The sequence below is a fragment of the Fukomys damarensis genome, unplaced genomic scaffold (assembly GCF_012274545.1).
Source record: "Fukomys damarensis isolate Sample0158 unplaced genomic scaffold, DMR_v1.0_HiC HiC_scaffold_15, whole genome shotgun sequence".
Lineage (NCBI taxonomy): Eukaryota > Metazoa > Chordata > Mammalia > Rodentia > Bathyergidae > Fukomys > Fukomys damarensis.
In genome coordinates this window covers 55,577,240-55,590,946 of record NW_022900927.1, presented here as the reverse complement: position 1 = coordinate 55,590,946, position 13,707 = coordinate 55,577,240, and the positions used below count along the sequence as shown (strand labels likewise).

Here is a 13,707-nt window from a genome sequence, read left to right as displayed (position 1 = left end):
CATAATTTGAAATGTTGTCAACTTCTTCCAAGTTTAAAAAAAATGTGTGGGCCAACAAAACACAGTTCCAGCCAGGGGGCGGCCACACGGGACCTCTGTGCTCACAGGGACCTTGGGATGCAGCAGTGGTGTCACAATTCACACTCCCAAAGTCTCTTTCTGCCGGGGAAAGCATGGGCAGGTGGTGTCTTGGTGGGGCCGAGGAGGCAGCATGAGGCGACCAAGTTCCTGGAATCTAGAATCCCAAATGATCTCTCAGGGAATCATGTAGATGGGTATTTTCTCATCACAGTTCAAATGACTGGAGAGGCAGAGTGGATCCTATTTCTCAAACGCCAAGACACCATCTTTGTGACCCAGCCTTTCATTAGTGAGACATGCTTTAAAAAAATAAAAAAAAATCTTTGGAAAGGCCTCAGCCTGCTCTTATTACTCCCTTCCCAAAGTTTTGATTTGGGTTTTCACCCATTAATACTTAATCGAAGCAAACAGCCCCTGAAAGCTGAAAGTCTGCCTGCCTGACGAGAGGCCCCAGGGAATGATTTCTCTGACAAAATTAAACAGGGCACTTACCAAAAATGACAATCACGAGCAAGACAGGAAGCACAATCAGAAAGTACCAGGTGGAAGGAACCGACTCCTGTTCTACATAGAGCTCCAGGTTCCCCAGTTTCACCTAATGAGACAAAGAGCGTCATTAAACCAGGGGCTGAGCATCGCACATTCCTACACAGCCCCCTCCCCAAGTCATCGCCCCCAATCTGCAAAGGAAGTGGTGCGCGAGGTAGGGTATCAGAGCTCAGGTCCATCACCAGGGTGCACGGACTGCACGCACCCCAGTCGTACAGATGGGCCACTCATGCCAGTCAAGGTGTGCGGGACTAGGCCTGTGGATTTTCAACTTTGGCCTCTTTGCCCCGGGGGCTTTAAATCACAGGTGTGGGCCAGTGAAGAGGTAGAAGCCCCCTCTAATCGCCCATGCAAGCATCAGGGGTGTGGCTGGGGTGCATGTGACCCTGCCGGCCCAGTGCCACCTACAGCCCATAGCAGCGGCTGGATCCTCAGTTGCCAACTGTCAGCCGCATTCTCGTTGCTGAGGCAGGATGTGGACGATGCCTTGGGGTAGCCGTTCATGAGGACTCAAGGCGCTGTGTCCCTTGAGTAAGTGAGCTCTCCAGGGGCTTTCCGGAGCCCCAAGGCCCAGGCCAAGCCACGGCCCACAAGATCCTAACATCTCCTGCCGAGTCCCTGTAGAAACGCCTGCCTGCTCCTTCTGCCCAGCCTCCAAGGCTCTGTGTGACACAAACCCACGACACAGGGTGCGCCTCAGGACCTTTGCAGCCTGCGGTTCCATGGCCCAGGACTCCCTAGAATGGCTGGCCCATGGCTCCGCCCCCCTCTCCCTGAGCCTTCACACAAGTGTCACCTCTCCAGGCAGGGCGTTCTTGCCCACCAGGGTAAAACTGGCCACTCTGGCTTGCTCTTGTCCATCTGCTCCCCACTCCAATCCCCCTTCTCCTGCTTTTTTTTTTTCTCTGTAACCACTGGCCCCATCCAACCAGAGTTTTAATTTACTTCCTTTACTACAAGTCCCTGTAGGTGAGCTTCGTAAGGGCAGAAGTGTGTGCCCGGCTCTCTTCTGCTCTGTCCCCCTGCCAGCCTGGGCCTCTGAGAACGACGTCACGACCCACGCAGACTGCTAGCATTTGCTCCTCTCCACTGCCATGGAAGGTGGGGACCGCTGCGGGTAGTTGCTGTTATTGATTTTACAGTAATCGATACCCTTTTACCATACAGACAAACAGAAGTAGGCCTGGAGAAGTCTAGTGATACATCTAAGGCCGCATAGCTGTGCATACACAGCTGGGCACCAGGACATGAGCACGTATTTGTTTTTGCCTTCCAATCTGACGTTTTTCTTTTTCTTTTTCTTCTTGGTCCTTCATCCAATTATTTATGGCTGTGGGTCATACAGCTCTTTTATAAAGACTCTGCAGGGCCTCATGTGCCATGAACACCGGGAAAAGGTGGCTTCTGATATGTTACCCTTCTCAGGGGTCTCACACCTTTATTGTGGGACATAAATACACCAGTGTTGAGTCCCTCGCACATGTCTGGGGAAGATGAATTACAAGAAGGATGACTTCATGGTGCCCGTAGGTTATTTGGTCCCCGTGTGACTCTAATGCCACCCTGGTGTGGTGAGGAGGCCCATTTAGGGTTTTTGCTGAAACATGTCACCTTCTCATTTGGGAAAAGAATGACAGCTCGCTGTCAGTGGGTCCAGAGATTATGCCTGCAGATGCTACAGTCTAAATGTATGGCTGTAACAAAAGCTATCAAGGCTCATTAGTATCGTAGACAATGGTGTGCTCAATGCTTTGACATTCAAACAGGCACATGGATGGATTCTGCCAGCTATTTTGGAGGAATTGTGCTTGGGCTTGCTGTACCAGCTTTGTTTATTTAAAGTGAAAAATCGGAAGATCCATGCAAGATCCCATCCTGGCCTCAGGGTTAGTCAAGAAATTACCAAAAGTCAGGTGAAGAGACCGGGTCGGGGCGCCACGGGACTTACTCGAACTTTCTTGGAAGAGGTGGCAATGCTATTCGCATCCTTGATGCCCTTAATTTTGCAGAGGATGGTGGTGAGATCTTGGTTTCTAGTAATATTTTCAAAACTGCAATTTAATGGCCTATTTTCCCCATGGAAGAGAGTAATTTCAATGTCTTTCATGGAAATGTTAAAGTTGTCATTTTCTTTCTGCCAACAACAAAACGAAGAGGAAGAAATCAGAGCACGTGTGGAGACAGACCTTCCCAACCCAGGGTTGGAAGAGGGGGGACATCCATCCCCAACCGGAAGAAAAAGAAGCATACTTGAATTTTGACTTCCAGTTCTGTATCAACCTCAGATTCTACTCGATACCCTGTAAATCTGGGGTCCTCCAGATACTGCAAGGTCCCACAGTCCAAGTAGGTGTCTTGTACTCTCAGCTTCACCACCACATTTGGACGCACTTTTGAACTCTTTAAATTGGGGGCTAAAAACCTGCAGAAATTCGACCCACAGTCTTCAGAGACCTGGGAGAGAAGGAAAGAGCGTTTTCACGATTGAAAGATCCAACTATGGTCTCTAAGACCTAAGTGACCCAGGCAACCAAACTCCTTGGTCTTTCTGTCATGTCATCTATCACACGGGTAGCATCCCTTACTTACCTCATAGGATTAAGATGACCCTAAATTAAATTGAGCTAAACGTGACAAGGACTCATTCAATGAAGAGAAGGCTACCTTGAATGATATTATCCATGCAAAAGTGCTTAGAAGAAGGGTGCACTGCAGGAGCTCAATGCACACTAGCTAATATGATTAATGTTATCCCTAACAATGAAAGCTGTCAGAGGGCAAGCCATGGACATGAGGCTATGTAGAGATAAGCAGGCTACACAAAGGGAAAGACTTTGGCCCACAGGGCTCAGGTGTCCTTCAAGCCAGCACAGCCAAATCCTAGGAAGCTTCAGGAAAGGAAGAGAAGCACCCAGCCCTCAGCTAGAGCCAGCTCCGTCTGGCCTTCGTGTGAGAGTGGTTGAGTCACTCTGGGTTGGGAAACCTGTTACGTTGCGTCGGCAGAAGTCACCAACCACAAGGAGGAAAAGGCTTTTCGGGCATAACAGAAAATAGGAGAAAACAAAAGTCCAAGGGATGACAAGCTTCCCATGAAATGGAAAGTGCAAAAACTGGAAACAGTGCAGACAATGTGGCCGATTTACAGGTGTGTTAAAGAGAAAAACCATAAATACACTGTCATTTCCAGGAGTTTGGAGAGACAGGCAGAGAAAGTGGCAGGGTAGGGTGGTGGACAGACGTTTAGAGAAGGAAAACTGGATCTCATCAAAGATATTCACCAGGTGGGAGGGAGGACTGCCTCGTTCCTGTCTAATCCTGGAGTAAAGGCAAGAGGGCAGGAGGAGATGGGGTGGGGCTCTCATGCCAAGTGCCGACCTCTGGATCAGGGAGCAACCTTGCACCCGAGCAGCTTTCCGAGCAGCTTTCCATCCTCTGATCTGAATCTCACGTCCTCATTCTGTACTAGGATGAAAACTACCAAACCTGCTGTTTCCACTCTCAGCAGCCACAATTCTGAGGAGCCTGGCTTTGGCCCGCCTTCCAGGAAGATTACCAGTGACAGGATCCCCATCCTCATCCTCAAGACACCAGGTGTCCAAACAAGCGACCAACACCACAGCCTGAAACGCTCTTTCCCCGCTAAATTTCGAGCAACTTCGCAGCTACCTTCCCCGGCCATCTGATTTTCGTCTACCATTGAAAGTGAAGCTGTCCCGCCAGATGCTCTTTTCTTCTCCTTGGAGCTCTTGCTCCCCTGACCAACATCATCCCCTCCCTCCCTTTAATGACAGCGCTGAAAGGTGAGCTGACCATCTCTGCTTTGCCAGTGCCGGCCCACTGGACCAGCCAGTGAAGACCTCAGCCAAGTCCTTGAGACACCTCGGCCCTGTCTGGACGTCTTCAGGGGTGTCTTTTTGGGCTCCCACCCTTTGTCCAGCGATTGCCTCTCCAAACTCTCCTATGCAGCGCCGCCAGGTATAACCTGTCCTCATGTCACTCCCTGCTCGGGCCTTCCCAGCTCCCCACTGCCTAGAGAATTAAGGGAAATGTTTTCAGGATGACACACGTGGGTAGCTGCCCCGATATAGTTTTTCAGCCATCCCTCTTGCTCATCTTGACCCGTCCTCTAGGTTCCGGCAGTGCAGGGCTGAGTGGCATTCTACCAGGACCAGGTAAGGAACTGCCCTCTGTGCCTGCAGCTGCCCTTCCTTCTACTTCCACTTGTCCCAGTCCTGCCCATCCTGCCCCACTGGCCACGTCTAATTTCTTTTTCACATGGAAACACACAGGATTCTTGGACTCAGTGGGAACCACGGGACCTAGCATTTGACGTCACCCTGTGCTGACAACTTTCAAACCCCCTGTAGAGGCACCGTCCTCCTCCATGCAGTCAGTGTGACCATCTCATTTGTCTTTCAACCTTGCACCCAGAAAAAAAAAAATCTTTGTCTACAGTTTTGCTTAATAAATTGTCCTTGATTTGGGAACAGCACTTAGGAAATGGAGCAAGACCATTGACAAATTCAGGTCCAGCCTCTGGTCTGGTCGTTCCATGTGACTTACACAATGGGTGCGTTTGCATGGTGGAGGCACCGCCCAGAATCAGACCCAACGTGGGGGTGGAACCAGCTTTGAAGTGCGTCCAGAGGTAGATGCATGTCCGACAAGGCCGCGAGATGGTGAAGCAGGAGGCCTGCCTGAGCCCACACTGACCCCCACGGAAAACAACTCCATGACCACACTCAGCTCTGCCAACCGTGGCAGGAAGCGATCAGGTGGGGCCCCAGGAAGGGTGCTCCCCTCCTATCTTTCATCAAGGAAAGGAGAAGAGAGAAGGGGAAGAAAATTCAGGAAGTACTTAGTAGACATTCAGAGGCCCCAAGAGAATCTGAAGTCTTTCATCTCACTGTCACTCCTGGCACCAGCAGCTTCCACCCCACAGGGCTCTGACAAGAACAGACCCTTCCTTACCATTCCCACCTGCGGTGAGGGAAGGCAAGAAGTGAGGGCAGATGGCAGCGACCAAAGGGGCCCAGGAGACAACGGCCAGAGGAGGAGACGCTACGGCAGGGGTCCTGGGGCATCAGGGAGCCACCTCGTCTGTCTCTCAGGACCCCAGCTCTCTGTGCAATGGGAGTATCTCCGCCTACTCTTCGTAGCAGTGCTGTCCCTCACTCACACCTCGGCCACGTGAGAAGCATTTTCACACAGATTCATAAGCCCTGTCTCATTAAAGGGACACACCACAGATCACACAAGGAGACACGGTGGGCCTTGTCACACCAAGGCCATTTCTCTCTCCTTTGCATGGCAACCCAAATTAGGCAACTATAAGTGTGAGGTCTTGTTATTTCAGTTATAGCACTGATAGTATCCTACGATGGGTGAATTTGTAAAAAGGTACATTTAAAATACTTATAACATCAAAGTCGTAGAAATAAGAAATATCCCCAACACGATTCAGTGTGATGAAAACAGTCATCATTGAAAAGAACTATTTAATGCACAGCAGCTGAGAACTTACATTTATGTTTTCTTTTAACTCCTGTGAAATGATTAAGCTGTCAATTACATCAAAATTTCTGCCCATGATTGTTATATTTTGACCACCACTGTAAGGCAAAAAGCAACAATAAGGATAAATATACAGGCATTTTGCATTTGGAACAAAACTGTCAGCTGATCCACATGTAATATTAAACAGTAATGTTTGAGAGAAAACTAACTCATTTTAATTTCAAAAGGATGAAAGTCTATGAGGTCTGTTACGGATACTGACCACAGATTCATGGTTTTTAAGACGCATCAGTATAAAAAAAAATCCAGGTTTTAATTCCCATTTCCAGGTAAAAATTCTCATTTTAATTCTAGAAAAATGTCCAAATTCTCTAATAGAATTTGAGCTTTGTTGTACCATTTTGCCACATATAATCTGATCAGCTGTACCTTGAAAAGGATTCCCTGAATGGAACTTTGTTCGATTGCTATTTAATCTATATGAAGATTCTTTAATCTTGGCAATTTTCAAAATCAAACTCCCAACCTACCAATTATATTTTATTCAGGGACACTGGGAACACTTTGGACAAGGTAAAATTATAAATGACATTAAAAGTATAAATTCCATATAAATAATAGTGTGAGGGGAAGCTCCATTTATCTCAAACCCAAGCCACAGTTTCCTGTATACTTGGTTCCTCATTAGATAAAAGGAAAGTGGTCATGGGCGCCTACCTTGGTGTCCCTGTCCTCGGAGGCCACTAGACAAAAGAAGTCTGGGTGTGTCAGGCCCAACAGCTGGCTGAGCCCTTGGTGATCTGACCCAGGGGGTGGATGAGAGGCCAATTTGTGTAGAGCAGGGCTGGGCCCAGATGGCCTCCTGCCAACCTACCACGGTTGCATGAAGACCAAGCCACGCGTGTTCTCCTGGTGCCAGGCTACGGAGCCCATTCTGGCTCAAAGCACAAACACCCAGAAGAAACCAAGAGACAGGCTCAGGATGTCACAGGTAACAGGACAGCGAGGAGCCCTTCACATTACAGCAAGGCACACGGACCAGCACGGAGGCACAGCCTGACAGTGGAGGCCACACCATCCTGTTGTTGGAACCCTCTGCAGGCCTCAGTTTGCCATGAGCAAACCAAGGGCCAGCGCTAAGAGGAAACCAGCCCCAGAGACACCCTGACTTCAGACTTCCAGCTCTGGAAGTAGCAGGAAACGGTTTCTCTTGTGCAAGCACTTTAGCCCCGTTCTTTGTTAAGGCAGCCATAGCAGACTAATACAACCAGCTCTCCCTTCAGCTTAAAGAAGAATCTCAGAAGAGAAATCTTTTCTCCACCCCGCCCCGAAGCCTTGTGGGTAATTTTATCTAGAGAGTACTTTGAAAATTATCCTCAGGTTGTGTTAGATGAACAAAATCTCTTTAGGGTTGTATTCCAAAATTTAAATGCAAATTTAAATTTGATAAGAGAGAGATTTTTTTTCCCCCCTTCAAGGGTTCACCTGGAAGAGTTTATTTTGGAATTTCCATCTTGCACCAGGGAGAATCTCTGACATACAGGTACTGCCTTGTCTTCTGATATTTCTGGATATTTCTCCCAAAGCATTCAGAACAGCTGACTCTAAAGTTTATAAACTGAAAGATCTAGGAAAGGAGGCTTTCTATCATGAGCAGCAGTGACACATGGTGAAGAAGGTCATAGATTTGTAGCAGAAACCTGGGCTAAGAATAGTTACTGTGGTTGAACAAACATTTGAGCTGAGAGTTTCCTGGCAGCCATGGTTAAGAGAAAAACAGGATGTGTTTGCAGTGCTTATGACAACGGGAACAACCAGCTCACCAGGTACGCCTTTCTCTAGGAAAAAAACCCTGCGAGGGGCTAGGAATCTAAACATGGCTACGAATTCTGAATTCATCGGCATGCCACCCGTGATCTTTATGCATCAGGCCCCGAACCGCAGGCAAGAAACACATCGTGCATCCAGACAGTACCTGATCCAGGTGGTAGCAGGAAAGATAAGGGAACAGTGCGGCAGAGCAATGTAGGATAACGCTCCCACAGAAGAGCAGTTCCCGCCATCAAACTGGATACACACGTCCTTCATTTCTTTTCGGCTCGATGGAAGGGAAAATTTCATGTGGGTGTCATTTAGCACATGGCTGACCTGTATCCTAGACAGGGGGAGAGGAAGAACGCTCACATGACACAGACACTTAGCACTGCTGACGGCTGAAGGCGGCAGCAAATGGGTTTCGCTCGAACGACAACTGTGCTGGCCACCGGCACAGCTGCAGCTGTGGGCAGTTACCGATTCATCAAGAGCCGCTTACCCAGTTGGGGTAGATGTGAGGCTAGGTTCCTCTTTCTCTTGTCCATTTGGACCATTTTATTTGCATTTTCCCTTGGAGTGGGGGCGGGGAGGAGAAGTAATCATTGCCCTTTGAAAAGCCTGACATGGAGTGAGTGCGGAGTGGGCCCGGTGGAAAGGGTATCTATCACACTGTGTTAAGGAATCACGGCTGGTTTTGTGGACTGTGGTAACGGAGGTGCTGCTGTTGGCAGTGCGTGCCCAGTGAAGGGATATGGCTCTGGGATAGGCTTTTAAGACACTTCCGCCCCTGCTCGCATGAGTGCTTCCCCTCCCCCACCAAAAGCAGATGCGCTAGGCAAAGCAAGACTGGGAGAATGCTGATAAATTTAGAAACTTGGTGAAGAGGGTCACTCTGCTCATCTCTTTTGTATATGGTTGAACATTTCCATAATAAAAGCTGTAAATAAAAAAGTCCTAGCGAACCACTGGGAAGGTGGAGTCTAACCAAACCCCAGCCAGGAGTGGGAAATGGATGTTCCAACAGCAGAGAGCTGGAGGGGCTCTGATACGGGCTCAGCTGCCTCTGTGGGAACGTCCAGACTGGGGGTCTCTGGGACAGTGCTGGGTGCTCCCGACACCCACAAGGATCCGCCCTCCATGCCTGTCCGGAGGGCGCGCACTCCTGTGTCCTCTGTGTCTACAGTGACCTTTTAAAGCACACACCACCAAGGCTGAGCTGCGTCTCAGCGGTCTTAATTACGCTGCGGGAGAATCTGTTACTGCTTCTTAAAGGATGTGTGCATGGCTACGCTTTACAAGGAGGCAAATGCAAAAACCTCTCGAGTGAGTTTATGCTTATCCTGCCTCGGATGTGCGCTTGAAGGCTTCCACCCGAGCACAGCTCTGAGTTCACTGTCCAGTGGCCGCTCATTAAAATCCCAACTTGGTCATAAGGATTAGTAGGAGGGAGGTGGAGAGGTAGATCAGTCCACTGCTACACTCGCATTTTTCTCTTCAAAACTTAAAAAAGACCACATTAAAAGTTTGGGATTTTGGCATGGCTGAGGTACAGGATTAATTGGGAATTATGTCGACTGCTCTCATGAACTCAGGTTCGCTGCACAGATGTGGTTACTGAAATGCTACACACAGAAAGGTCTCTTAGTCATTTAATTTAATAACTGTGCTATCTCAAGACACATTCGGAATGGAAATGAGAGCATAAAGAGTCAGAAACAGGTTAATGCTCTGAAAACGACTTATTTTCCAGGGAAAATGGTTGCCTTTCAGGGAACACACAGGTGTCTAACTTCTCAGATTTCACTATACAGAATGAAGGATTTTTTTTTGCAATAAGGTATTTAGCCAGGATAAATGGCACAAAAATACCTAGGTTGCATAGATACTGCCTCTAATGTGTGCCTGATCATTCTGGGACAGAGCTGAGCAGAGCAGAGATGCCGAGGAGTGTCTCTTCTCCTCTGGATCACAGATATTCCAGATTTACTGCTGTAAGGGGAAGGGGCGGCAGTGATGTGTGGCGGCTGATTGAGAACAGAAAATTCAGTAAACAAGCATGGCAGATGAGAATGCTGTACACATCCGTTTGAGTAGTTAAAAACCAAAACATCATGCTTCAGATTGTCTTAAATGTATTTCCATGATGAAAATGAGCTCAGTATTATTCTTCATGAGATTGCAACATCTTTTCCTTCAAATTAGCCCAAACTTATAAAAGTTAACAAGCAGAAAACTCAAATTATCTGTTGTGTTATTATTATTACATCTCCTTTTCCCACCCTGCAGTGGGGGGAGGGACAATTTGCCCAAGGACAGGAGTGAAAAATTGAAATTTTGCTCAATTTCATTAATAGGAGGAGTTGGTGGCGGGGTAGGGGGGATGACGACATCATAGAAATCAAAATGTTCAAGAGGCAGACGGACCAGATATGTATGTTTGGGGTGTTTTGTTCTTCTGTTTTACTACTAATCTTTGAATTGGTAATTTAATTATTTGAGATTGAAACCAAACCAGGAGAGAGAAAGAAGGCTACATAGAGTGAAATTGTCAAAATAGATTTGAAATTTTCTTTTTTCAACTTTGGGATGCATTATTGGAAAGCACTGCTCCCTGAAATTCTGCATTGAATTCCAAGGAATACGACTATTTTTCTAAGTGCATCTTCTCAATCATGTTTGTTAGTCTCTATACATAATTTTGATAATGAATTTGAATCCAGGCCCCAAATCCAGGTCTTGAAAATTACTGCTTACTGAGATTTGGTTGGGAGGGGAGGTAACAGGACAGATTCTCTGTCAATGAACTTCAGATTTGTTGTTAAAATCATTTAACCTTTTTGGAATTGTGTTATATCAAATACTCAGACTCACCGGTCCACTTTTGTGCACTGAATAATTTGACTACAGAAAGGGTCTAATCACACTGACATCCCTTTGGCATAGGTTTTGGCTTTACGTTACCAGGGATCAATTACAAGCATTTCAACTCACACATCCTTATCACAAGTGCTGGTTCCTTTCAGGATCATCGTGATGTTCGATGCCCGGGTAAAGTTTGCTCCTGTAACGATCACGTTACTTTTTCCTAGGGTCGATATTTTCTGTGGCTCAATGGCCTTAATGTGGAAGACCTATTGGAAAGAAAAGACGAAGACACAAGATCAAGGCTACGAAATGGCATTGTTCCAAAAAAGAATCTGTTGATGTGCTGCGGTTCGAAGAAATCAGTGGGAAATAACAACATTTTGCAAACACAAGCAGACAGTGTTTAATGAAATCAATGAATTCAAGGAAGAGTGCTGCAGATTCATGTCTCTCAACATGCGACAGCATGAGGTCAAACCAATTAGTCTTTGTCTCACAAGACAGTTGAAAATGTAGTTGAAGAGCCTGACATTCTGTCTGAGGACTGAGCTATCACTGGGGTTTAGGAACAGCTTGCTGTCTGGCAGCCTCGGGAGGCTCCCAGTGTAAGCAAAAGGCAGGCAAAGCAAAGGAGTGCTGGACTGGAGGCCAGCAAGGGACTCAGCCCTGGACTGAAATCAATGTCATCCGAGATACGCTTTATGCCCTGGAAAGTAGTTTGCATTTTTTGTTTGTTTCACTGAGGTTACTTGACTGAAGGCGCATGCTGCAGGGCACAGACCTTAAGAAATCACCAGTTGTGTTGCTTCATTTCAAGGAAGCGGGCGCCCAAGCCACTGTGATCGACCATTTATTCTCCATGATTTGCAAATATCACAATTACTTCCTTGCTACTTGGCTACGGGCCTTAGCAGGCCTACGGTCAAGATCTAAAAATGATTAAGATGTGATACTCGTATTACCAGTTTCCTAAGATAAATGCAGGTTTTCACAAAAATATGCAAAAACCAAAAACCCCCCAAAACATGTGTACCCAGGAGTCAAGTTAACCTACTCCCTACCACGTAGGCATGTCCCTCCTCACTTCTCCATCTGTAACGTCTAGTCAGATTCCCCTAAAAAAAGCGGTTTATTTGATGGCAAGAATCACTTTCCCTTTTCAAGACAAAACCGTCCCGATATGTTTCATTTCCATCCCACAGCAGCCCCGATCTCTCATTTCAGTCAGCCGGCGTCCTCGGGGAGACCATTTCCTCAGATCTGTGATTCTACAGTGTGGTTACCACGAGAGGGTAGACGAGCCTGAGATTCTGGCCAATGGAAGTGCAGCAGCCTTCACACAGTGAACGTCACACTCACGCTCTGGGTATCTGAAAGGACCCAAGGTCCACGGATGGACATTTGCCTACGCTGTAAATACTGAAGGCACCCTCTTGGGGGATGAAGTCCAGGAAGATCCCGAGTCACTTTGCGAGTGGCCGCGATGTCCACGGCTGCCCAACACCTGCGTCTTGAGGCAGATTGTTATTCTTGGCCCCGTGTGTGTCCGATGCTCCTGAGCACGGCCTTGCGGGGCTGCCCAGCCTCCTGGATCAGGAGCCCTCCCTGTGCCCTCAGACACAGATGCTGTGTGAGAGAGAGGTCACCATCACTCATCGCCGCTACGGATTGGTTTTACCGATTGAGGTAAATTCATCGTTACTGTCATCACAGCAATGATGTAACGTGACAGGAAATTGATTTCGGTGGCAGAATTTATTTTAATCATTTTGTAAGGGACTTTAGCCCTGTATCTATGGAATCACCGAGGACCGGAAAGGGTCACTTTAATTATTCTGTTATATTTGACTGCGTTTTACGGGAGAAATTATCTGCTAGAGTGGTACTTGGGATGGGGGATTAGCAACGACTTCAAGATAAATCCCTGCAAATGTCAAGTGTGTGCAGTATGGTGAAAGGGTTACTCTGTCCTCTCACATGGTGACAGCCAAGTGAACACTGATGGGGTCCTTACGACAGCACTGAATGTGGCAGAGGACAGGTGCTGCCTGTGTAGACTCGACCAGGAGGTGGCAAGCACCTCTGGACTGGACCCTGTCTCCTTCACGCTTCTGAAAGGTTCATGAAGAAAAAAAAAAAAACAAAAAAAACCAAAGTCCAGATGACAATAATATTTCCCAACGAATGAAAACACATCAAATCCAAATTTCAGTGACTGGGAAGTTTGTGTCCTGGCTGCTCTCACATTATAGCAGCTTCAACAGAGGCCTTGCCGCCTGCAAAGTCTACAGCATTTATTGTCTGGTTTTCTTTGGTAGAAAACATTAACCAACCCTTCTTGTAGGAGGCCACTGTCTTCCTAAGGAGGCAAGATATAATTTCCTTAATGTAAACTTCAATGCAGACTACATTTATATGTAAGTCCGCTGTGACTCAGGTTTCTGTTCTTTCTAGATGGTCCTGATTTACACCACGGCTGTCAGCTGAAGCAAAATTTGAGCACGCCAAGTCCATGGTACTGCTCTCCTTGCTGTAGAGGATGAAGACAGCCTTAGAACTAATGAAAAAAAGATTTTAAGGGAGTTATATTTTGCTCCTTAATGGCCCTCCACACATCATCTGAGGGCCTGCCATGTTGCCTTATTAACTTTTCATTTCCCGTTGAGTAGAGACAGCCTTGCTACTTCAAAAGGATTTAATTTTAAAGCTGTATTGTTTAGAGAAGTTTCCTTTGGCCACCTAGGACATCTAGGAGAGGGTCCAGCCCTGGCTATCTCATAAAAGCAGATGCTTGAAATCTGTTTTCAAAGAGGGTCAGATTAGCTGTCTTTTGTTTGCTGTAAGGATTTCTCCTAATCTTTTTTTTTTTTTTTTTTTTTT

At 47.0% G+C, this 13,707-nt stretch overlaps 1 protein-coding gene across 1 annotated transcript in view; it reads right to left on the bottom strand.

The window, feature by feature from the left end:
• Plxnc1 (plexin C1) overlaps positions 1-13,707 on the bottom strand; it is a 146,583-nt gene that overhangs the window by 50,928 nt on the left and 81,948 nt on the right. Inside the window, exons 11-16 of the mRNA XM_010629224.3 lie at positions 10,954-11,093; positions 8,123-8,302; positions 6,155-6,242; positions 2,881-3,084; positions 2,579-2,764; positions 574-676 (exon numbers count right to left, since the gene is read on the bottom strand). Coding sequence (XP_010627526.1) covers positions 574-676; positions 2,579-2,764; positions 2,881-3,084; positions 6,155-6,242; positions 8,123-8,302; positions 10,954-11,093 — 901 coding nt within the window. The remainder of the gene's footprint in view (positions 1-573; positions 677-2,578; positions 2,765-2,880; positions 3,085-6,154; positions 6,243-8,122; positions 8,303-10,953; positions 11,094-13,707) is intronic.